At 38.9% G+C, this 26,385-nt stretch overlaps 1 protein-coding gene across 7 annotated transcripts in view; it reads left to right on the top strand.

Moving 5' to 3' along the window:
• The window catches only part of ST7 (suppression of tumorigenicity 7), a 134,294-nt gene extending 108,211 nt beyond the window's left edge, over positions 1 to 26,083 (top strand). For all 7 annotated transcript variants that reach the window (XM_086887031.1, XM_086887036.1, XM_086887033.1 and 4 more), the window contains 6 exons: positions 2,905 to 2,977; positions 4,534 to 4,636; positions 12,763 to 12,913; positions 17,902 to 17,994; positions 20,937 to 21,076; positions 25,767 to 26,083. In XM_086887031.1, the coding sequence (XP_086743157.1) occupies positions 2,905 to 2,977; positions 4,534 to 4,636; positions 12,763 to 12,913; positions 17,902 to 17,994; positions 20,937 to 21,076; positions 25,767 to 25,862 (656 nt within the window). In that variant the 3' untranslated portion in view covers positions 25,863 to 26,083. The remainder of the gene's footprint in view (positions 1 to 2,904; positions 2,978 to 4,533; positions 4,637 to 12,762; positions 12,914 to 17,901; positions 17,995 to 20,936; positions 21,077 to 25,766) is intronic.
• Positions 26,084 to 26,385: the final 302 nt, after the last annotated feature.

Genomic DNA, 26,385 nt, shown 5'->3' with positions numbered 1-26,385 from the left:
TTCTATTAGGCAAAAATGTCCTGATGGATTTGACAGATGAATAGCAGTCACATCTTTCAGCACATTGTGGGAGCTCCCCAAGAACTCACAGGAGGGTGGGAAACAGAGTGTATGTGAAGATATTTTGCCAGATGGCTCACAGAGCTGGACACAGTCATTTATTAAAACTTTGCTTTGGTTCCTGACAGAGTACATATCTCCTAGGGCTAGTTTGGATACTATTCCCTTGCTAAATTCAAGTTGTTACCAGACATAATTGTTTATGCCTCTCTCTAAAATATCAGGGTGCAGTTTTGGAGATGAAGCCAAAATTATATGAGGATTTTAAAGTATCATAGTCATAGACCAGCATGTAGCAGGACCAAATACTTACGGTCTAATATGTAACAAAAAAAACCACTTTTGAAAGCAAGCAGGCATGGACCTATTAGGGCTGACTCAGTTGGACTAAATGATGTCCAGAGCTCGCTTCCAATTCCAACCACTTTCTGATTCTGTGATAAACATTTGTATCTATTTCTTCCATTGCTAGGGGTCTATAGGTATTATCCTCATACAAATGCTGATTGCTCTCCAGGAGCATAGTACTGGAAGAGGCCTCCTGGGTGAATCAGGGCCCCTGCTGTTGCATTCCCTGCATGACGCTGCCACTTCCATGAGCTGAGCAAGCTCCATCGTAGAATTAGTTGGTTCTGCCCCACTGTTCTACCTGGAAATCTCCCTCAAATGTTTATTTCACAGAAACTTCCTTTTAATCTGTGGCCTAAATTTAATTCTGAACTCTTTATTCTTGTGCCAGTGTTGTCCTTAAGCAATCATTCTCTCCTGGTGTTCTGTGTGAGTCTGCATAGGAAACAGTTGGATCTTCTCTCAGTCTTTATTTCATTCGGTTTGATACAAAAACAGTCCAGTCCTGTTTGCTTTTGTTGTTCTTGACCATGGGTGATCAGATTCAAACACAACATTCTCTGAGAAATCCCATTTCATTTTCAGAAAGGACTCACATGGTATATCTGAGCCTTAGCTCATCTCACCACATTCCTCTTCCTTGCAGATGCCAGCTGTTCACTGTGAATCATCTTGCAATCTATATGCACAGATGTTTCCAACTCAGGAACACTTACTGTCTGCTAGAAGAAAGTGCTTTGTGATACTGTGTTTTTTTTTAATATATTTAAAAGGCATTTCTTTTTACTGGAAATAACTTGTAACTCCTGATAACTTGGTGTAAAGAAGATTATTGTATGTGTTCAGAAATATTTTCTCTTCCTGTCCTTGAAGGTCTGTTCATGCCTGTGTCTGTAGCTGTCTTCTGTTAGTGGAGTAATTAACGTATCTGTCATCCAAACTGCTCAGCATGCTGTTGATTTTAATTACTTTAGTCACTACAGCTGCATACTCCAGTGAAATTATAGCTGCAATATATTATAGGGAAACATCCAGCAGGATCTGTACATCTCATGCTTGAAGTGCAAGTGCATAAAAAGATTATATGATTTAACAGGTAGCCATTTCAAAGTGTTTCAGTTGTTCTGGCAATATTTTCTGTCTCACAGAATAACATTGTGCCTGGTTACTTGGTTATTAATAAGAGAAGGATGGTGACTGCTGAGATATGACTTGCTTGTCCTATTTAACTCCCTTCTGGAGCCTTATCTTGCTAGGCACATGAGTTCAGGGAATAAAAAGTGTCTGTTAATCCTAAAGTAACCAAGTTATGGTATTTTTTTTTTTTTTCTAGTCAAGTTTAATGACAAATCAAGGGACAGATAGTTTCTCAGAGCAGCAGTCAAATCAGCTGCTCCTCACTTCTACAGTGGACCTACTTCACTGCCTTGTGTTTTGCTGTGCTGTGTTTTCTGTTCGCTATAGGAAGTTACCAACATGTACAGAAGGGTTTCCAGAATCCAGCCTTTAGTGGGTTTGGTTTGTTATGGTTTGGGGTTTTTTCATGTAGCTGTAATCTTTAAATTTTTAATGCTGGAATATTTCAGTCTCAATATGTGACTGCTGGGTAGATCACAGAATCACAGAACAAGCTGAGTTGGAAGGGACCCACAAGGATCATCAAGTCCAACTCTTAGCCCTGCACAGGACATCTCCAGGGGTCACATCATGAGTTTAAAAAATGTGGAAGTCAATTCTCTGTAACAGTGAGAACAAATATATCACTCAAGTCTGTTAAACAGCATTTCTCTCTACCTTTTGAATGCGTTGTGCCAATTTGCTGGTAGAAAACACTTATAAATTAACTAATGGGTTAAGCTGAGTTTATGGTTCCTGCGTGTCTCTGGAAGAGGATAAAATGGCCTGAGAGTGTCTGGTAAATGTGTGTTTTGATCCAATATTTTCTTAAGAGGCAAAACACCTTATTTTACTGTTGATCTTTAATTTCAATCAATCTACTGGTTGGTTGTTTGCAAATCAAATTCATTATTATTTGAATAGCTGTCTTAACTTGTATAGCTGCCACATACTCATATTAGACAACTGCTTTTCAGTGAAACATGAAGAATAAGATAGCCCTCACCTATTACTTAAATATTTTTTGAACTGTGGAAAAATTCAGGTATTCCAAGTTACCTATACATTTCTATATGAAGTAACAAATTCTTTCCTTATGTCTCTATCATGTCACCCTTTGAATTAGTCCTCTAATGAAACTAGGTGCTGTTTAAATAGCAATTCCAGAGGTCATTAACACACATTTTAAAACCTGTATATCAGGTGAAAATTTAAAAATCCATGTAATGTGGCAGCATAAGTCCCAAGATGAGAAAGTATTCTGAGTTCACGTACTAATTTTTTGTATGTCATGCTTACTCTTAAGTATCAATCAAACACTTTTCTTTCTGCATGCTTTTAAGTTTTCAAATGTTTACTTTTTTCCTTTCTTTTCAACAGATATAAGTTTACCAAAATCAGCAACAATATGTTACACAGCTGCATTGCTCAAAGCCAGAGCTGTCTCTGACAAGTAAGTGCTTAAGAACCACTGTCCAGCAAAATTCCTGATCTAATGTAAGACTTTTCTTAGCTGAGCCCACACCCTAACAATCTGCTGATTTAGCAGGAAAATTAAGACCTGCAGTAAATTGATAAAATTACCTTATATATAAAAAAAATTGTAGTGATCAAATATTGCACTTGAGATACTAAGGAAGAAGAAAAGAAGAGAAATAGCATAAATTCAGTTCTTGTTTCAGTTTTATATATACTGTCTGGGTGAGCTTTGGCTTCCTAGATAGTATAGTGAAGATGCAACTGAAAAGGGTTGTGTGGCTGAATCTCTTCAACTTTGTGTAAACCTGAGCACAAAAAGGTAACAACTAAATGTGGATGCACTGGTAACAATGTCATTTTACAAGTACTGTCAGCAGACTAAATAGCAGCAGGTAGATTTAGCATTATTATGTCAGGGATTCTGAGAGGTAGATGACGTTCATATTTTTAGAGACACAAATATCTGTTCATTCCTTTTATGTTTTTCTCTTGGGTCTCAACCTTCCAAGGTGCTGAGCACATCTCTTTGATGCCTGTGGACTTGAGAGCACTGGCCCAGTCTGAAAGGGTGCTCAGCTCCTTGTGAGATGGAGCTCAAAAATCCCCATTCTGCTCTCAGATGCCTTCACACAAATCCCAGGCAGAGTTGTGTCTGTGCACCTGAGGGTTGAATGCTCCCTAAAGTTCAAAAGCAAGTGGAGTGGAAAGCCATTTTCTTGACTGACATCCTGACAGTTTTTGCTTTTAAAGTGTATGTACACATCAAGATCTAAGTAATTTTCTTTCATTCTTTTTATCCTGTAGATCGCCAGTACCTACTGCAACATCTTTCCTCCCTACACAGCGACTCCAGCTTGGGAGGGCAGGGCTAAGGTTGTCACAGCTTTCCCTGTGGTGTCTGCCTGCCAAGTACAGCTCTGGAGTTAGCCGTGGGGTGTGAGGTGAGAAAGAGATTGCATGGTCTGGTTTTTTATTCACTGGGGCAGATGATTTGCCCACAGTTTGGGCATGCTACCCTCAATGGTGCTGCAGCCAGTAGACCACCTGCTACTGCTGCTGCATCGTGCTTCCATCTCACCCTGACCCAGGGGCATTGGGTTGGGAACCTTCCTAAAACTTCCCCAAACCTGTTTTTAATAGAAACCCTCCAACAATAATTTGGCATTGGTTTTTTGGGGGTTTTTTTGGTCTTGTTATTTTTCCTTTTCTTTCCTTTTTTTTTTTTCCTGCAATATTAGCCTTGAATATGCCCCTAGCAAGGTACCTAGAGCAAATTTAGATTAGTGACAGAGAAGGGACTGTTTGAACTGACTTTCTGCCATGATTAGATACAAACATGCTTTCCGCTTCTGCTGGATTTTTATTGGCCTTGATGTAATAGATCACTCAGAGATTCCACTTGCTATGGAAGTTTGGAGAGCATAGGAAAATTACTCAGTTTGGTTACGTGGGCCCATGTTCTAGATTTCTTTTCTAACTTTTTGTTACTAGCATTTCTGACCTAATGTGTTTGTTTCTTTGCTTTTGTAGATTTTCTCCAGAGGCTGCCTCAAGGCGAGGGCTGAGTACTGCAGAGATGAATGCAGTAGAAGCTATACACAGAGCAGTAGAATTTAATCCACATGTGCCAAAAGTGAGTATTGAGAAAACATTATTGTAGCACTAACATTGCTGAGGATATAACTCCTGATTTGTGTGTTAGGATAAAGGAGTGATGTTGTGGAAAAGAGAGCAAGCAGCGGAAGGGGAAAAAAGCTGATAGTATGCACAGTTTTTTCATTTGCAATGTCACATTCAGGACTGTGCAACTTGAAATTTTAGCTGACATGGATTTCACCAAATGCTGTGCTGCAGGCAGATCATGCATAAAGATACATTATTATTGATAATATATATTAATATATGATTATATGTAAGAAAACGGTTTTGGCATGCTGTACAAAAGAACCTATCTTTGGATTTCATGGTGTGCTTCATATAAGTTGCATTAGTAATTCCTTATGCAGCAACCTATCATTAAGTTCTGAGAGTGCAAAGCTCAGAGATGAAGAATTGCTGAGAACTGAAAAGTTAAAAAAAAATGGATTTGTGTTCCAATTCCCATACCTGCTCTCTGAGGTTTGTATCTCAGCAGTAAGAAAGTTGCTGAGAGGTTGCTAAAGGCAGATGTTTTTTGGTAACTGGACCTTTTTGGCCTCTGAAATTCACCCCACAAACCTTTAGGCTAGCATTGCTCTTTTGAAAGCAGGCAGCAGAAAACTGGGATGTGTTAATAGAGGGATCCTATTTATTAGGTACAATTGAATACCAGGTGTGGTCAAGATAAACCCAAACCCTCTTCCATGTGTATACATGGATTGCAGAAAGTTAATTCTCTTGCATTGCAGGAATTAAATGTTTTCTCTTTGATCTTTGTCTCGTAATCCAGCCACTAAATAGCATGATGTAGCTGTCTGAAAGTTACACTGTTTGCTTAATAAAATCATCTAGACTTCCTCTACAGGCACTGGAAAGAATGAACTGTCTTGGACATCTTTAGACACACTTTTCCTCCTCAATGTTTCTACATTGACTATGAAAGGAGTAACTCTTTTCCAGTAAAGGCCTGATTTTTAGACAACAAAGTTTAGGTGTGAATGAGCTCTTTTGTAATATTAGGTGAGCTTCCATTTATGTGCCCTACTATAAATGGAAAATATAATATAAAGCTTGATTCCAGGCCTTCTCTGTTTACTTTCTTCCATCCCAATGGCTCTTGCAACAGCACAACCACTGGTATTTCTCTTCTTCCCAGCTGCCAGTTTAACTCTCTGCGTGAACCTTCATATTTTAATGAAACCCAGTTGGAGATCTTGCCAAGGAAAAATACCAGTTTAGCCTGTCATGTGCAATTCTTGGGAGCCTGTTCCATTTTCCTCACTTATCTCCATGCTACTGATAAATGTTTCCATTACAATCGCTTTTAGCAGTTTGCATACTAACATTCCCATATTAACACACAGTGTTTTCATCCTCTATAAATGAATGGCTTTGCATTTATGTCTTTCACCAGCTACCTGAGTGGGGATCTTTTTGTTTTAGGTCTGTTTCTAGGACTGTTAGGCTGTTTCTGGGACTGGTTTATTCACTGTTCAGAGACAGAGATAGTGCACTGGCCTCTACTTCTATGCATGCTCCTTATGTCCATCCTGCTATTGTCTCCAGGCTCTGTGCTGCCATAAAACTGAGATCAAATCTTCATTTACTACCTTTTTGCTTTTTCTGTTTCTATTTCTACTTAGAAATACCAAAGACCTTGATGTTCTTTGGTTTGACCTCCTCTTCAAAATCCACTTTACTGTAAATTGTGGCATTTGCTCCATAATCTCTGCACTTCCAGACATCCAAAATCCTGCTTTTCTTGTAGATCAGTACTTTCATTCATCCTTTATCACCTCCTTCTTTTTAGGCAGCTTCTGCTTAGGTGGCTGTTCAATAAGAGGCTGAATTTCCTCTCACAAGTATGCCCATGTGTGAAATGCAGGTTCTATATTATTTTCTCTGCTTTTGCTTTAAAGAAATTCCAGTCCTCTTCCTCCTTGAATTCATGTTGTTAATTTATTCCCTCTATTTTTTCAAAGTCCGACACTCTGAAATTGAAAACCTTTGTGAAACATAAATTACCAGGATGACAAGGTAGTAATAGGAGCAGACTCCAGAGGTTTTTATAGTTCACATTTTAACATTAAACCAGAATAGCCTAAAAGAGATTAATAAACAGCAGTGCTGATTTCACACTCATTCCTGCTGCTCTTAGCTAAAGGATATTAAGGTGTGGAAGTTCATTTTTGGTTACAGTTTTACACACTGTGTGGATATTACACCTCAGTTTCCACTCAGTTGTAATTGAAGTCATATCCCATTTGTTTTTAATGAAATGGGGATAAGTTTTAGCAAGCAGCATCACAAAAAATCTTACAGGGCCACAAAACTAATGTGTGTTCAGAGCTTCTCTAGGATTTAAATGTTAATGAGTCTTTTATTCAGAGTGAGGAACAAATAAACTGAAAATGTGACAAATTATTTAACATACTGCACAAAAATTTAGGAGTTAAACAGAGACAGTTGTGTTTCCACTGAAGCTGTAATTCCAGAGGAAGGGTATCAGGAAGAGTACATCATTTGTGGAGTAGTTGGGGAAAAAGGTATATCTGTACTCAGACATGATTTCATCAATATTATTTATATATGTGTTTGGGTCTTCCCTACTTGTATGTAACAGGACTATAAAAAACTAATGCTGATAATCTACCACAGCTGTCTCTTGGACATTTCTCAGTTGTGGAACACCCTTCCTGAACTGATCTGCAGAGGTCTTTCCCTTCATTCAAACTCCCCCTGAAAAGCACCCCCAATCTCTTCTGTGATGTGTGAGAGTAGAGGTATTCATTAAAGAGTAAACAGATCATGGTCCATGTATCTGATTGTTAGAAGTGAGTCAAAAGTATGTCCTGCACACAGTTGTATGAGTTTGTTTGTAAGCCAGGAGCTGAGTTGAAGAGAGTCTCTGCTGAAGTATGCTGCATTTCAATCAGAGAAGTTAAATATTGATACTGCTTTAAGAAATAATAATTTTGTCCATAAACAGTCTCTAAAAAGGATGTCATAAACCATTGACTTAAACACTTACAAAAGATTCATCTGTTCTCTCTTGCATCCCTTCTCATTTTTTTCTGATTTATTTTGATTTTCTTGGTAAGAACTGTGTCTGTCCGTATGCTTGTGTGGTTTCTAGTAAGTTGTAGTTGCTAATAGAAACAAATAATGCAAACAAATTCATAGACCAGATGGGAAATTAATCTGTTCCACACACCCCATGATATTACAGAGAAACTATGTGAGATATGTTTGAGAGAGTTTTTAACTCTTCAGTGAGACAGTCATTTGTTGCTGTATTTCCAGAAGAAAGGCCAAACTTCTTAATTACCATCAATTCAATGAGAATTTGAAAGGTGACCTAAAAGTGGCTTCCCTGGGCATGTAGAAACCAGTATTTTGGAACTTTCTTAAGCTTATGCTGTTCATCCCACTGGGAGGAGGAGAGTTCTTATTCAGACAATGTTAAATTCTCATATTCTGGCCTGGAAGGATGTTGTCACAGGTGCAGGAGTGACTGTTGCCTGTTTGCAACCTGACCTGTAATTTCAGAGTCAAATTGCACGATTGAGGAAAAGAAGGAAACCTGCCTGAGTTAGGTTGATTTATTTTATAAAAGGTCACTGAAGTAATGTGGAATGCTAAAAGCACTCCCAGCAGGAGATAATTAGGAGCCAGAGAGCTGTCAATATTGTGAAATAGATAATGTATACTCTATTGATTTAAGCAAGAGAAGTATAAATTCCACCCTGTTGCACTTCATGTGTACAAGGTGCATTGTCGTTTTCCAAATGCTCATTAAAACACTTTCTTGTACAGCTACAGAATGGCTGTAGCTGAGCTGCATCTATCACAGCGGTGTGTAACTGGCCCAGAAGCCCTCTGTAGAAGTACATGAAAACTACTGTTACATTTGTAACTCCTAAACATAGGTCTTTGACAAAAGAGAAGGTTAGATTAGAGGAAGAGAAGAGAGAGATCAGACAAAGCTAAAAAAGGACAACAACCCAAAAAAGTAATCCAAGCCCGCAGTGACGAAGGACTAATTGAGTTATCTCATGGTGGCAGAAATCATTGTGCAGTTCCAGTATTTCCTTCTAACTTCATTGAGGCTGGGTCATAGAATCATCAAATCCAAGAAAATGCCAGGGTTGGAAGGGACCCACAAGGATCATCATGTCCAACTCCTGGCCCTGCCCAGCACCATTCCCAAGATACCATGTGTCCAAAAGCTTATTCTGCCAGGCTTGGTGCTGTGATCACTTTCCTGGAGAGCCTGTTCCAGTGCTCAAGATGTCCTGTCACTGACCACAAGAATGAAGAGATCATTCTGGCTGTTTGTTTCTGAGCTGGCTCATTTTGTGAAGAAACATGATAAGCCCAGATGGTGATGGCATTTTATTTCTTGTTCTAGTTAAACTTCTTCATTTGTTCCTGAAAAACAAATGCAGTTGGAGATGTGTTGGTCTTACCATCTAGATTTCCTCCATGAATGCCTAGCTCTTAGCTAGGTTTCTTATTTAGCCTGTTGTTTGATTCTCCCTCTGAAGTGGAATCATGCTTGGGTTTAGAGTTCTGTCAGGATGACAGAGGGGTCCCCTCTTCCCTGTGTGTTCAAAGGACTGATAAAGTGAATTGTCACTTAAATTGTGAATGTTGTGATTCAGTCTGGGTGGATGCCAGTGTATCGGGGTTAGAATTATTAGGGAGTCTGTCAAGAGATGTGGGTTACTAGTATGAATTTTAGTGTTATGATTGGATTTTGTGTCCCTGTTAGTTCTGTGATAACAAGGGCTGTGCTCTGGAATAAGGCCTTTGGAAATTTTGAGATATGAATAGTCAGATTCCCACCTGAAGTCTGTGGTGGCTCAGGAGTAGAGTGCACCTGTCTAGCCTTTGATGAAGTGCAGCAGCAGCCCCTTGGAAACTACAGTCAGATGTCTTAGACTGATTTTCCCAAGAGGTGAAGATGTTTGTTGCATGCAGAAGACCATCAGGACTTCTATAGTTCACACATTATATGGGCAGCATGAAGACTACAGCTCACTGGATGGTTTTTAAGGAAAGATTTTAATTTTTTATTATGTAGTTAATTTGATTGGAATTTGTCTGCTTGTCCAATACAAAATGTTTTAGGGGGACTGTGTTGGTTTCACAGACAACCTGCTAGAAGCCCAGCAGATTGCTGGGGCTCAGTCCTGCCTCTGAAAGACCAGACCAGCAGCCTGTAGTTACCAAAAAGGGGGCTGCCCTTGGCTGTCTCCCTGAGCCCTGCCAGCAAAACCTCCAGGAACTCAAAGGCCCTCCGGGCTCCTGAAGTCTCCTTGAAAATGGATATGATATTCTAGGACATCAAGACCATCCTAATTTTCCTGGGCAGTCATATCTCTCCTTCCATAATAATCAAGCCCTACTTACAGCTAAGCAGCTTTTTGGTACCCTTTACTGATATTTAGAGAACTTAAGTAGATGGAGGCCTTCAGGTACCATCTCCAAAAACCATTTTTTTGTGTACTTGAGAAATTTAATCTTCTTTGTTTTGGAAAGTGCCTGATGAGAACTGTACAAAGTGTTCCAGACAGGGTCTCTCTGGGGCTGTGAACAGTCAGTGTTCCTGCTGGAAATGCTTCCAGGCTAAATTAATTGACAGTTCATATGCCCAAGAGGTGTGGCTGACATTTATGCATAAAATAAAAACATCTATGAGTCACAAATGAGTCTTGAGCCACCTATCAACTTTGTGTGTGGGTCTTACTGAGTATCACCAATCCAGGTTATGGATTTTTGTTTGGGAAGGTAGCTGTGATACAGTAACAAGGGAGGAGGGTTTCACATTTTTCATCTGAGGCACTTCTAAAAATAATTTCTTTCTGAAACTGAGAAAAATGCAGACCGAAGAGTCAGCTTAACTGAGTGAGGACTAAGCTTGATTGCAAGTGTCAAGATATATATATATCCTTCCATCTGGTATTTCCTCTTGGTTTCTTTTTAATTGCTGAAAATAAGCAATACATAAGAATCAAAATAACACATTTACTTTTAATGCTCCTAGAAATACAACATTCCTTCCTGGTTTTTCTGTCCCCACTTATAGTGACATGTCATTGGGTTTGTTGATGTTTTTTTTCCTTTGGTTGGAACATTTGAATATTGAGAACTTATTTTCTCATTTAATTTTGCAGAAAATATGGAAATAAGAGTTTAATGTTCTAAATTAATAAGACAAGTAGAAACCTGCAGCTCTTGCAGCTGTATTCCATTCTGCTCAAACAGATATGTGTTTTTAAAAGGGTGAGGCATTCATTAGGGCAGTGAATGTTTGCTGTATCCATGTAAGCCTGACAGCTCCCTCCCTCTTGTCAGTTCTTTTTTCTGTTCTATCATCCTTAATCCCCTGGTTTGCCTACTAAATTGCAACTTCCTCCGTTAATCCACCTGCTCTGCAACTCTCTCGGGTTTTTCTGAAAGGCTTTAGAGAAAATCCAAGTATCACACTCAACTACTCCCACTGCTAATTCAGTTTCTCCTCCTTTAATAGTGACCCATGTCAGAAATGTGATTTCTCTTTGAGGTGTTTATTTATTCTGCGGGACTGATAGTTCTGTGTTTTGATCATGAGCTCTCCAAATCTTTTACCTGCTTGACAACTCCTTCAGACAAAGGGGTGACATGCTCTAGGACATCCTCCACAAAATCATTGGTGCTCATTTCCCTCTGTCCTTTTCCTTTCCACAAGGCTGACTTTCAGTCCTCATTCCTTTCTTTTGCTTTCTTTTCTGCATCAGCACATCCTGTTCACAAAAGTCAGCATTTATCATGGGTTGTGCAAGGCTGACACCACCCATGCCTCCCTTTCTCCTCCTGGGTGCCTGCTCTGGGAAGTTGTCAGTCCCTAGGTCCTGTGGCCTCCTTCCAGACCAGGCTGTAGCACAGGGTGAAATGGAGGGGCTGTGCACTCCCTCCTTCAGTGCCAGTGATCACCCATACCTTTCCTTTCCCAGCCTCATGCTAGGGCCTGGCTCACCTGCTGCCTTTTGTGTTGACTTGAACAGTCTGGTGGGGAGAACATTTGATCTTGGGCATCCTGGAAGAGAGCGACAGTTTCCCTGTGCTGCGGTGAGCAGTCAGCACACAGCTGGGAAATGTTACACTCCTTAGGAGAGCTGACAGGAGCTGATTCAGCAGCTTGTTTTCTGTCTGGTACTCCTTCTCCTGTAAAGGATGCCATCTTTACCCTCTGCTGTTTCTTCCCCCTCCACTAGCTGGAATGCAGTAACACCAGTGATGTCTGCTGAGCTGCTGTTAGTTGTCTGTCTAGTTAAATGTTAGTCTAGCTCATGGATTGAGGAGGGAGGAAAAATCACCTGCTTGAATCATCTGCCTTTTCCTGTGTCATGAACCCTCTGTGTGTTTCATCTGCTTCTGCTGGGTGGGGGGAGCCAGTTACGGGAAAATTTTCTGTGAAAATTGCTTATGTGTTCAGTCAGTGAAAAATTTCATTTTAATGATACATTCAACAACTATTTCTAGTAGCAAGTTTAAAGGTTAACACCTTTAAAAAAAGGTTTAAAAGGTTACTTTTACCCCCATCCCACCCTGGGAAATGAGGCGGTTGTTAAATTATGTAACATTTTTACTTTGTAACTTGTTGTTAGCTACTTTGTTGGCTGCCAAGCTTGCATATTCATAAATCTCACAACCAGTTAATGGCAGTGCAGTAAATGCAGCAACCTGTGTGCAAACCATGAGTGCTATATGTTTCCTTATAGAAAAGCTTAAAGTCTTCTTTTATTATAAACATTTTAAATTAAAAAAGCTCTTTTAATTAAATTCCATTTTCTGCTTTGAGACCTTTTTTTCATCTCCTTCAATAAAAGAGATGTTTACTTTTGAATGTCTCTGTAGTCCCCATACTACTGCTGTAAAGCATCTGACAGCTTATCTTAGTGTTTGGGAATAATTCAGTAGCTGTCTTCAAGCTGGTGATGTTACACATTTGATGAAACCTTATGAGAAAAAGTACTTTAGGGAAATAGACCTTCCAGTGTGCATTACAGAATTCCAGTCAGCTTTCTATGTTTTGTATTACCTCTGCAATAATTGTGCTCTGCTTTTTTCTTTCAGTACCTACTAGAAATGAAAAGCCTAATTCTGCCCCCTGAACATATTCTGAAGAGAGGGGACAGTGAAGCAATAGCATATGCTTTCTTTCATCTTCAACACTGGAAAAGAGTAGAGGGGGCATTGAACCTCTTACACTGTACATGGGAAGGCAGTAAGTAATCCTCTTTCTTACAAAGGAGCTAATCAAATGTTTTTATTGAATGTCATGAAAAAAATAATAGTTTTTGTCAATTGAAATATTTAAAATGTGAACTGAAAACACAAACCATTTAATGAGTAAAATAATGAGTATTGTGTTTGCTGTGTAATACTGAACAAAATTTCCCAACTTCTTTGAGACGTATTTTCTTGTTCATGGATAAGGACATAAATTATTAACTTATTTCATTCCAGGGTTGTAGAGATTAGTTTCAAAGTGAAAGTATATTCAGATTGGACATAAACAAAAAATAGGGGTGGTGAGGCACTGGAACAGGTTGCCCAGCGAAGCTGTGGATGTGCCACCCCTCCAAGTGTTCATGACCAGGCTGGGTGGGGCTTCAAGCAGCTTGGTCTCGTGAAAGGTGTCCCTGTTCATGGCAGTGGAGTTGGAACTAGATTATCTTAAAGGTCACTTCCAACCCACACCACTTTGTGATTCTGTGAATGCTTTGATATTTGGAAATGATGAGTGTGCCTCATAGACAGGTATATATTAATGTGTAGTATAAAGCAATACTGTATTTTATTATGGTTTTTTTTCAACTGACAAACTGGAGTGAATTCAATGAAGGGTTACTGGGATGCACAGGGAACTGGAATCTCTGGACAAAGGAATATGGACAAAATGTTGAGGAAGCTGGTTTTGTTCAACTTGGTTATGGTTCACCCTTATGGTGGGTGAAGAGTGTTGGAGTCTGGAATACAGAGTGTGTGCCCTTGTTTCTGATACTTAGTTATAAGATCCAGGAAAACACTGAATTTCATATAATATGAAATTCATGAGCATGTTTTCATGGTGATACATGAAAACAAATGTTAAAGTTAGATGGAAAAAGCTAAAAGTGTAAGTGTGTAGATTAGAAAGCTTTTTTAAACCACTGGGTGAAAAAGTTAGAGAACAGGAGACAAGATGGAGGATTTAGGGTGTTGTATCTTGTCCCTTCTTCTTTCTTCTTCATGTTCTCCTAGAGGTTTTTGGGTAATAGTAAGTGATTGGACAGAGAATGCCACAGTGCAGCACACAGGTGATGGGTCATTGGGTCATTAAGAAAAATAATATACGTGTTTATTGTTAATTGGGTAAAAATAGGTATTAAAAGAACTGCGTATTTCAGGGCCATTTTGTGCACAGACACGAAGTGTGCCACAAGGCTTTGTTTGTACCATCAGAAGAAAGAAATGTATCAGATTGCAAAGATTAACCTTGTGTAGCCAGCCTGGAGAGACCTGTTAAGTTTTGTGATCACCTCTTAATAAACACAAGAAACAAGATTCTAACGAGGTCAGGAGTTTTCTTCAAATCATAAGAACTAAGATAAGCAGGGCTCCCCACAAGGGAGGATCCCAAAAGAATTCAGTCCAAAGGAGGCTGAAAAATCCAAGAATAAAAAGAAAAATACGGAAGAGATGCAACAGAAACAGAGAAACAGAAAAAGGATTTTTTAGAGAAAAGTTACAAAGAGATGATCCAATTACTGTCTTCCACCACCCAGTAGAGAGATGATATGGAAGACAGAGTCACAGTCTTCACAGAATGGCCCAGAATAAAGACAAGAAGCAATACACACGAGTTCAAACCAGATAAATTTAATCCAGACCTAAGAAACATATTTTCATAGTGAGAGGGATCTGTGGGGTCTCCCACCCCAGAGATACTCAGAGCTCAGCTTGACATAGTTCTGGGCAATCCAACCTAACTTGGAAATGACCCTGCTTTGAGTGGGAGGTTGGAGTATATGACTTCCAAATCTTCTAATATATCTTATCCTGTCTTTGTGATGTGTTTTTCTACCAAGTTTCAGAGAATTTAAAAGTACAATTTAAAATCGGCCTTTGCTGGCCTATTTTCTGATGCAGTTTTTCCTTTTTGTAATCTAGTTCCCTGTTTCTGCTCTGCTTTATTCTGTTCTTTTTCATCCTCTCTGTATGTTATTATACCAGTTTTTTATTGTGTGTGTTTCATCATTTTTTGTCTTCATTTAGCTTTGATAGAAAAGATAGTTTGTTACTATTATAATCCCTGTAGAAATGCACTTAATACCTCCAGTGTAAAAGTGATTTACTGTCTCAATTACAGTATGGAATGACCTGAACTTGCCTAATTTGCAATGTAGGCTCCCTGAGGATGCACTGGTTTTATTTCTAGGTGTAGAGAACACCTTGCTCAGTAATCCATACCAGTGCTGCCTGGAGTTTGCTGTGCTGCATTGTTCTCTGTCACATCTGCTAGCTCTTCTCCCATTATTTCTCCCAGTCTATTATTTTCTCTGTCATAGGTTCATTCCCAATGGCTTATTTTCAGTGATTTGCTTTTTACGCAGTGTTCCTTCTCTTCTGGATTATTGCAGAAGTCCTTTAGCTCAGGGTTCATTATTCCATCAGGAAAGCAGTATTTTGCAGGGAATCCTGAACAGATCTTCATTTGCTTTGTCAGGCTGGGGAGCCCCTAAAGAGCTTTGTACCAGGACCAGGTTTTGGCACAGGAGTCTGCAGTCCTCCCGCGAGTCATCTGTGCCTGATGGCAACATAGGGAATTCTCATCTAGCTACATTCCCCTTCTTATTATCGCCACATTCAGCAATCTGAACACGTAATTTATTAGCTAATAGCTGTATAATAGCCTGTAAAGATGTAAATTAATATCATTGCATAACTTCTGCAGAAAAATCCATAATTCATTTTGTACAGTGATTTCAGAAAAATACAAACAGTGCACAAGTCCTCAAAATTTTTGTTCAAATTTTGCTCAGACATGAAGACAAACAAGGGTTCTAATGGTTTCACAGTGTCTAGTGCAATAATCATAATGTTTGGTCTATATCTTGGCATCTCTGCATAACTAAGTGAAAACCAGTGAAGAGATGCCAGGGAAGTTAAATGTAGTTAAATATTAGTTTTAACCGTCTACATATAATACATGGTCAATTGCCCTCTTTCTTTCTACGTGTTTGTAGGTATTTTATTCATAGTAAAACTATAAAAGTCCAAGTGCCACCACTGCATTTGGGCCAGGTTCTCTGTACAGGAAGTCTGTAGTTTCAAGTGTAACCAGGTTTCAGAAGTGTCTGGGGTGATGGTTTGTCACGATTGGTTTCTAAACTTGTGTCAAAATTCCTATTGTTGGCATGAAGAGAAACCTAGGGGTTCCCAAATGCTCCAGTAGCTCTTGCAGCAAGTACGTGGGTGAGTGGCAAACTGCCTCTGTGCTGAGTCAATTCATGTAAAATAGGATCAGATAATACTGTAGGGAGTAAGGCAGAGAAGTAACTACATAGACACAAATTGATCCAGATGAACCACAGCACTTCCTTCCATGGCTGATAACGTTGCTAAATAAAGCTGTTTTGCTGTAAATATCCCATGATCTCATGTTAACCATGACTGCTTAAACTGAGTAAAATCTATCCAGACATTCTTCATGTGTTTTGTAAAAACAACATCTTTACCTCCCTTTTTTATTTTGATTAAAATCTTAATATTACTGTGGCTTAGGGTAAGGCAGAAGAGGCTTGGTTGTCTGTTTCAATATTAAGTCAAATTGGAAGGTAAAACTTGTGTTAGGGATTTTGAAGAAATGAGCACTGAACATCATGCAACATATGTTTTTGTACAGACACTCAATTTGTTGCGTGTTAAGATCATACACAGCTTGGATTATTGTATTTGTACTTGGCTTTTTGGGTTGCTATGGAGAGGGATAGTTAATGCTGGAAGAGCATTACAGCCCAGGTTAGTTTAGAATCTTTCAAGATCTCTGCCTTCTTTACTATTGCTTTAAAAGCAGCAATCAAGAAAAGATACAACAATATAATTTCACAAAAAAATACAGTTAACATAATTTGAAATGCAGTGTGCACAGCTGAAAATATTGGGGGACTGTATATTTAAACAAATTCTTAAGTTGCCTTGTGAGCGAGAGATAATGGAGTGTTATTGTGTGGCAGTGGGCTGTACCTAACAACTCAAGTGTACAGTGCTTCTAGGACATCTGTTGGGGAAAATATTGCTTCAGTGACTGATGTTCATAGGAGTAGTGAGAATAACACATTGATGACATTTTAACAGTGAAAATAATATATAGGATAATGGAAAAGGATGCCTTGATTGCAAAGCTGTATTTCAGTCAAGTATTCTGATGTTTCCATAAACCACACTCAGATGGCCTATGACATCAGCACCATCAAGTTTTAGTAATCCATTTCCCTCCCTCTCTGTTATTATTTTCAATTTTAAAAATTCGTAAGATTAAGTATTATTTAATCCATGACCTGAAGATTTATATTGGAAACCTGACTTGATCTGCTGAATTTAGAAAGAATGCATGAGAGGAACATGGGTTTAATAATTTAGTATTAATCTTTGATTGCCGAATAGAAAATGAAAACATGACTGTGTTGGAAAACTGGTCCTCAGAGCTCGTGTCATCAGTGTTACCTGGCTTGCTAGAGTGTGATGGAAAAAGAGTAGTGTATTTTTACCATGAAAAACTCGTATTATTTTTGATGAACAGAGACTGTATTGGTCTGACTCTACACACTTGGTTGGTAATTTTTTGTAGGCTATACCTGTTATATCAGATGCACTTCCTTCACCTGAAATTTAAAAATTCTGCAGCCTAAAACCCTAAGACAAAATGTGTAAATTTGCCTATGGAACTGGAAGTGTAATGGGCTTTGATTATGCAAACATTTTTGTATGCCCTTGTAATGTGATGTCAACTGACGTTCATGAACATTGTCTCAAGAGTAAAAATAAACATAGGAGTTTTGTGATTAAAAGCTCAATGTAGATTTCTATTTTGGCACTTCATTAAGCAATTTATATGTTGTTTACAACCAAGTATAAATGTTTTGTCTATGTTTGTTTTTCAGAATTGCAAGTATTCGTAAGTGTGACTTCCACACTCACAGTGACTTATGCACCATGTTTTCTTTTCAGCTTTCAGAATGATCCCCTATCCACTGGAAAAAGGACATCTTTTCTATCCTTACCCTATTTGTACAGAAACTGCAGATAGAGAACTACTACCGTGTATGTTCAACTTTTTCTTCTTATGATTGACACTCAAGAATTGTTTACCCGAGTCTTGCGGCACTGGTCTCCTTTGATGCCTTTTAGATTGAGTATACTGGATTAGAATAACCAGATTGACAGTGAGCCTTGGAGTTCCTGTGATGGTTCCAGAGGCAGCTTCTCAGCATAGGTCATAACAATTCACTGTATTTATTATTTTTGACAGCTTACAGATAGGGAGAGAGATTACCAAGGAAATCCAAATCAGTTAGTTCTTGCTATTCTCTCTTGCCAAGACACTAATCTTTCATCTAGGTTAACATCCCATCAAACCAAAAGTACAGTGTCAAGGCCTTGTTAATCTTTGGTATGCGCACTGGCTGCTTAAATTCTGAGGCAGGATCCAACTTGTTTGAGGACAGCTGGATCATTACTGCAGCTAGTACTCATGACAGGCTATGTATGTCATGTTTTCCAAGAAGCAGTCTTAAATAGCAAGAAGGGGTTTTCTTCATGTTATGGCATGTGTACTGTTATGAAGAGATTGAGGTGAAGTCATCTCTGTCAATTTTATGTGGGTTGATGGTGTGTGTTAGGGAAGTGCCAGCAGTGTTCCCAGATACGGATATAAGGAGAGATCCAGCCCTCAAGAAGTGTTACAGTGCAGGTTAATGAGACTCATTACATTGCATTCAGTGAAGCACAAGAATGCAGAGGAAGAGCCAAAGCAGCCAGTCTTGCAGTTACACATCATTCCCACATGTGTTCTCTCTGTGGGACTTTGTGTGAGCACAAGTGGAACACACACAAGTTTGCAGGGTCAGGGCAGAGGAGGCAAATTAAAGTTGATCCAAGGAAGAAGGTTCTTCTCTCACCTTTTTTCTCCTTTATTCAGAAGGAATAAAGAAAAATTTGTTCTGAACGGTAAAAATGAAGCCTGCTTCTGCTGGGAAGGCTATTTTTGAGGGCATCTGAACCCTTTGTAGTCTTTCATTCGGAACCTCCCTGTTTGGGGCTGAAAAAGGTGTTGCCTCTTTTTATAAGCCTACATGAGTAAACATTAGGTGAGAATAATACAGTGAAAATCCACTCATTGCAAGTCTCTCCTTTACAGCACATTCTTGCTTGTATTACGCAGAAATCCTTGGCAACTGTCAGTATCTCCCCACCCCATTATAATCATCCTAATTATAACAACACCTCTCACAGTGCTCTGCTTGCTTTACTCAGAGGGATGCTGAGCTGGGGAGGGTGAAGTGTCAGGAGATTTAGGAATGACAAAGTCATGCAGAATAGCTCAGCATTCTCTTTTTAGATGCAAAACTAATCATTCTTGTCAAATGTTACAAGCTAACAGTGAGACTCTTTAACAGGGTGTGCAGGCAGTGTGTTCTGCTCAGGCAGTTATGGGAAATGCCTTTCACTGCAAAATCTCCTGGGTTAGAGGAGGGAAGGGTTTAGCATACCATGACAGACACAGGTGGGTTAGAGGGGTGTTGCATACTTGTCCACACCCTTTAATTGTGCATGTTTTATGGGAGAGTCAACTGGAATTATATCAGAACACAACAATTGGACAGGCCTTCTAAATTAAAAATGTCAATTACAAAACTTTTGCCCTGACTGGATAACAGACTGGAACAGCAGAGTTGAGTCTGTGTGAAAAGGCAGTGCAAGAAAAGCACAAGAGATCCTAGACTTACAAAGTCCACGTTCTGGTATTTCTTATCTCTATTTTAAGTCAAAGAGGACAAAATCTATCCCTACTTCTTTTTTTAACTGGTCAAACCAGCAGACTTAAGAGTCATACATATTTTTAGTTTATAATATTCCAATTTAAACTCATTAATTCCTGGTTTTGGTTTTGAGAACCACTCCACTCTGGATAAATGCAGTCATGAATGTTATCCTGCCATGCTACCCTGTGTTTATGTTGTTTGCAAGTACAGAGATTGGAGCTGATCACTGAAGCAAAGAAAGTAGGCAAAATGGAAGAGTAATGCTTCATATATATGAATAGCCATAGAATTTGAGTATATGGAAAGCCTTGTGATTGGTCCTATATGAGAAAAAAAATGTTTCCAAGTTTGCATTTATCTTGACCATAGCTCTAAACTATAGACTGAAGGAGTGAAACAGACAGGTGAGAGTCCATCCAACCTTTTGCCAACCCAGAGGAATTTTCACCTTGAATCTGAGCTGCCATAAAAGTTTAAGGGATATATCCTTCTGGTAAAATATTCATTATCCTCTTCTAACCCTTTTAGTCATCTCAGTGCTGCTTTTCCCAAAGTCCAGTGAAGGATTTTTCATACCAGAGTCAAGGGAATTTCTGTATTCCTATCAGTGTATATTAACAAACATCTTAAAAATTCACTGTTTATTTAATTTCCAAGTTTTAAAATACATGCATGTAAGTCCTGCTTTTAGGATATTTTTTCTTGCTCTGCAGATAAAACACTCAGAATTTACAGTTACAAAGATTGTAGTTTTACAGCCTGCTTTAGCTGCTCTGCAGCAATGCTTCCATATGGTTGGGCTCACTGCTGCTCCTGGGCACATGTTGCTGCACTCTCCATGTATCAGCATTAGCAAACATGCAGCCATGGGATTAATTAATGATGTACATTAAAATAATTGGTGTTCTATTTCTAAGTCTGTTTTCTGGGATTAGCTGTTGCAGAGCTGCTGACACAAGGAAGACCAAGTAACATGTACATAGCGCCAGAGTTAACCAGTAAACCAGATCTTTAGAGAGAATTGCTTGGCAGAGACAAATGACACAACAATAATATCCTTAGATGCATCAGACCTTCCATCCTCTTCTTCCTTCAAAAGCCTCTTTGTGTGTCTCTGGTTGTTTAAACTATGTAAGAACATTGGTTTGTTTTGGTTGGTGTTGTGATTTGATTTTTTTTTCAATTTATAATGCCTTCCCCTTCTCATATCTTTTTCTGCAGCATTTCATGAGGTTTCAGTTTATCCCAAGAAAGAGCTTCCCTTCTTCATCCTCTTCACTGCTGGACTCTGTTCTTTCACAGCCATGCTCGCCCTCCTGACACATCAGTTCCCAGAGCTTATGGGGGTCTTCGCAAAAGCTGTGAGTATTCTCTGCTGCTGCTCCCTTCTGGTAAATAAAGACACCAGTGAGGAAAAGCTGAGCTAAATACTGCCAGGTATTAAATATCTGCATATTCAGAAGCATCAGTCCATATCTGAGCAGGGAGACTCACACAGCTGTCAAGGCTGCTAATCAGTAAGACACAGCTATTTGTATTTTCTGGTTTATATGGCTCTCTTGGTAGGTTTGATGTCTTGTGATTCTGCCAGAAAACAGGCTTAGTGGGAGAAGTGTATTTTCATATATCATCCCCTAAATAAACTAGTAACAGCTTGCAGAATCCCTCTATTTTGTGTAGAGTCATAATGGCTGCTGTGATGTCCAGTGCAATAGAAACTCTTAGTATGGGCAGAAATAGAGTGTACTGTTAACCAGGACAAATTTCTGTGCTTTTCCCCTGAACTGCCAAGGAGGAAGTAGTCTCAGTATTTCCCTCATAACTTTTCTGAACCAGATTCAGACAAGTCTCTCCTAATTGTGCTTTTTTAATCCACCAAGGATTAATAAATTTTGGAGGATGAGGGGGGAAAAGCCATGAATTATCCTAAACTAAACTTCTTTCTTTGCAAAACCAAGAACATCACTGCTCCAGCATGCTAGGAGATGAAAAATCCACTAACAGAAAAGCTCTAGGATAGTAAAGAATTCATTTTCCAGTAAATACTGAATATCTTCCTTTGTAATATATTTTCTCAAATATATTCCTCTCTGTTCTAAGTCTCATGTTTCCAAACTGGCCTCCTGGCTTTGTTTTTAATGTCTTTGGTACTTTTGATTTGGGGGTGTAGGAGGCCAGGCTGAAAGGTTTTGGCAAATTCCAGATTGTCAGTACTCTTTCAAACCCTTCTGCAAAGGGCAAAAGACTCCCTTTGCAGGGGAGCCGGGTGTTCTGTTAATCCAGGCCTGTGAGTGATGGAGGTTTGGTACAGCAATGGTTCATGCAACAAGAATTTTCTTTCATTATCTCTAGAAGACAGAAAATAATATCAGTTGTAGCAGAAGATACTTCTTCTCTCAGCAAAAAGTGCTGAAATATTACTCATTCTTGTTTCTTGAGTCTGTACATAGGTGTTAGGTAGACAGTAAGTATTTAACTTGGGCATATGATCACAAACTTCTCTGTAAAGCTTTTCTTGTATTTGGTGGTTGGGTTTTTTCTGTTCTGTAGTTACTGAAGTTACTGAAATGTATGACCCTTGTTTAGCTCTTTCAATCAAATCTTTAGTTTTCTGATACTGTCACAGTTGCAGATCCCAAATCTGTCCCTTTTTGCCTTGTTCCTGTACAGCCTTGTATCCTGAACAAAGACTATATGCTGGCAGCACAAGGAGATTTTTTACCTAGTTCTGCTGCCACAGGCAGTGAGCTACTGGCATTGGAGAAAATTGGAGACTCTTTTCATTAAATTAAATTAAATTAAATTTAAAATTTAATTTTTAAATTACCTGGCTCTAATGGCTGACTTGATTTCAGAGAGATAATGGAACTGGTGGCATGTTGGTAATTGTTTCTCCATGGTTTGGAGCTTGCAGGTTCTAAAGCTAATTGGTGAATAGAATCAGACCAGAAGGATCTATTCCCCTGATGTGTAAGTGCAGCTGCCATTGGTGTTAATATTAAGATAGATACCCCAAGGCTCTGAATGGGAACGAGTAAAGCTTATAGTTAGTAAGCCCAAAGAACTAAAAGTGAGCTACATTATGTGCATAAAGCTGGCAAAATTACTTCAAACTTGTATGATGAAGTTATTGTGTCAGTTAACATGTATTATGGCTTGTTCAGCTGTATCTTGATCTTCATAAACCATGCAGCAACTGAGGTTTTTCCATGGGAAGGACAGAATTTAAGAGCCTGGGATATTTATTTAGTAGCTCATAGAAAGGCTTCAGTTCAGAAGGCTCATTTTTGTTGTCTGCTCTGGGAAAAGTGTCCCAGGTGCATGAGACTGAAGAAAATCGTGGCAGACATCTCTTTGAAATGCAGCTGTATCAGAATAGAAAAGGTTGGGCCAGCCCTGATTCTTCCCTTTCAGATTAGGGAAGATCATTTCATAAGTAACTAATTCCCTAAATAGCTCAAATATGAATGTGCTGTTTCTGTGGCTATGTTCATGGAATTACATATTCCTGTCTGCTTGGTAGTCATTGTGATGGTGCTATATTACATTGTGAAACTGTGCAAGTATGCACATTATGTTGTACCTGGAAATAAGTTTGACTCTTCCATCAAATCCAGTTCTACCTTAATATTTTGTCAGACTAAGTAACCTTAAATTAACAGCAGATTTTTTAGCATTTTCTCTAGGCTCGGAAAAAACATTTTCATAGCTTGTGCTTTTAGTTTTTGCTGATCTTTCTAACAAAAGGCTTATGGAAGTCAATTAAGAAATAAATATAGGCAAAATTCTGATTGCATGGCTTGGATAAAATTGCCAGGCCACAGTTACTAGTATCAAATTTCTTTAACATGCAGAAATTTACTAATACCTGGGAAATCAATAAAAATATGTAAGTGCAGAGTCATTTGTAACAATAACAGTATATCTATTAACACAGAGGTCACTATATAATTCAAGTCAACAGATGTAGCTAAAATGTACTGTCTAGTTAAATTTTTAAAATAAGGCAAACTTCAGAAAGACTAAGTTTTTTGATTTCATTTCTTTGTTTGCCTGAGATCACTCACATGATGTGTCTCAATATTTCCTGTGTGATGGATGAGACCGCAGTTCAGCAGGTGGGTTTGCCCTGGGAGGCATTTCATCTGCTTGAACCTCTAGAGATGCTGAGGTAGGGGACACATGGATCTGATCACTGGGACTGAGCACTGAATAGTCAGTTTCTCCATGAAAACACCAATCACACTGTGGAAAAGCTTGAAAAGAGATTACATGCATATTTGAATCAAATGGTGCTATTCAGAAGGTGCTACCAGAAAGCAGCTTTGAAGTAGCCAGGTTGATGGTTTTCTTTTCAAACACAAAATAATAATAGAAACCAGGTCTCTGACCACCCCTTCTGCCACCCTGAATTCTTACTCTGCTGGTGCTGCTTTTTTTGATCTCTGTGCAAAAAGACAGAGTCAAAAGGAAATGCAAAGCAGTTAAAAAAATCCCAGAACCAAACCCTAAGAAGAAACCTCAGTGTGTATCTTGGGTGCTGCCAGCAAGCTGGATAGGCATCTGCTCCTGGGGAAAGGAGCACCAGGAGCATTCCAAGGGCCAGCACAGGTACTGTTACATCACCTTGCACAAGAGAGTAGGTGGCATCCTCAGCTTCTTGTCTGCAAAGATTTTGCTTGGACTTTCTGGAAGTTAAGTTTTGGTATCCATGAATTTAAATGTATTTTGTAGACAATTGATTTTCCCGGTGGAGAAAAACTTGGCTTGTTTTAAGCTGCTGATAATTTGCTGACTTTTTTATAGAATACAATCAACTACTTGAGCAAAAGAATTCCTATGAATTGCAATAAAAGTCACTGTCAGGCAAATTATTCTTATTTCACTGATTTTACAAGTATGTAATTTGCAGTACTTAAAACCAGAGGGAATGTTTGTCCTTGGGCTAAGCCACTTGCAACAGAAAGAGCAGTCTCTAGGACTGGGTAAGTCAGTTTTTCATTGATTCAGCTGTGGCTCATGCCATACAGCTTGACCTTTAGCACCAGAACTGAAATACCTGTTCTGCTTCAGTTAGTTTTTTTTGACCTGTGCTTACGACAAAATGACATTACCAGTGGTGGTGTTACCTGGTTTTCCGATGATGCACAAGTTGTCCAGGATGTAGTGTCTGCAGTGTAGGCAAACACATCAAAGAGGAAAAAAAAGAATTAGAGTGCTTACTATTGCCTTTAAAATGCATAAGCATCATAAATGATGTGCCCTCTTGTACACATATAGGGCCCCAGCATAGGTGTATGTAATGTTTAGAGTTGAACTGCAGGCAATGTAAATCACAGTTAATATGTATTTCTCAAATGTATTAATAATTAATTAAAATTAATATGTATTTCAATATATATTTCACGACTGTTTTGAATACCTGAATTCTGCCTATGTAGCTGCCAATATTTTTTTCCTGAGATAAAATGTTCTCCATCTTGATATTTTTTCATACGCCTGTCTGAACACTAATATATTGAAGTCTCTTTGAATGTTGTGTTCTGTAATAGAGAGAGGATGTTAAGATAAATTTTTGTCAGTGATGCAGAGCGTGTTAGGATAAATTACAGTTAGTGATGCCTCAGATCTGTAGATAACCCTGAACCATTTTAAACCTGAACCTCAAGGCAAGCTTTTTGTCTCTGTGAGGTGGTCTGGCAGATCCCTGTTACGAAAAAGCCTCTCTTCAGTGGGTCTTGGGTTAACCTTTTGGTGGCTTCAGTATGAGCTCCAATCTAGGATGTGAGATGTGTGAAAACTTTCACAGTTCATCACTTTGATCTTTGTAAAAATGAGGCTCTTGCTTTCTTTGCTGCAAAATCCAGAAATCTCTGTATATGCAAGGCTCGAGAATTTAAAAGTCTTTATGTGTGAATTATGTCATTTTTATCATGCTGGAGGACTTTACCAAGGAACACAGCAAGAATATCTTATCTTATTGAACAGCTTTCTCTTGAGATGTATTGTCTCCTGGATTTTGTTCTGAATGTGTATCTGATTTCTTTGCAGTTTCTCAGCACCCTCTTTGCCCCTTTAAATTTTGTGATGGAAAAAGTAGAAAGTATCCTGCCCTCCAGCCTGTGGCACCAGCTGACAAGGATCTGAGGGAGCATGCCCGCTGACTGACTGCCATGACATCTTCTGTGCCAACTTTTTGTTGACCACAAGAAAGCATGATAAAAAGGGAAGCAGTTCTAAGACTTAAAAATTCTTCATGGATTGTCTGTTCTCATATAAAAACTGTTTTGTTGTACAAAATACATTGATGTTAGGTTCTATTATATTTTGCCTTCAGAAAAGAAAAAAATAAACTTTTGTGTATTGTAGCATTGCTGTCTTTTGACTTTTTCAGAACACAGATTCTACATTTTGTTTTTTAAACATGTGGCATCTGTTTCACGGTATCTAGGGTGTAGCTATACATTCAGGTAATGAAACATACTAATAATGTTATAATTAAGCAACACTGTCACTGCCTTTTCTTTTGGAGTTCAGTTAGGGTGAGGCCCTCACTTCTGCAGTCTAGAGGAGGCTTCTAGACAGTTAAAGCTCCTGCTTAAAGCAGCTTTAGGCTCTCCAGGCAGTTTGGATGGCACACTGGGCTTCCGATTCCCTTCGCTGCACAGAG

The sequence above is a fragment of the Cyanistes caeruleus genome, chromosome 4 (assembly GCF_971803275.1).
Source record: "Cyanistes caeruleus chromosome 4, bCyaCae1.hap1.1, whole genome shotgun sequence".
NCBI lineage: Eukaryota > Metazoa > Chordata > Aves > Passeriformes > Paridae > Cyanistes > Cyanistes caeruleus.
The sequence above is the reverse complement of the archived record's forward strand: the minus strand, read 5'-3'. Positions and strand labels throughout refer to the sequence as shown.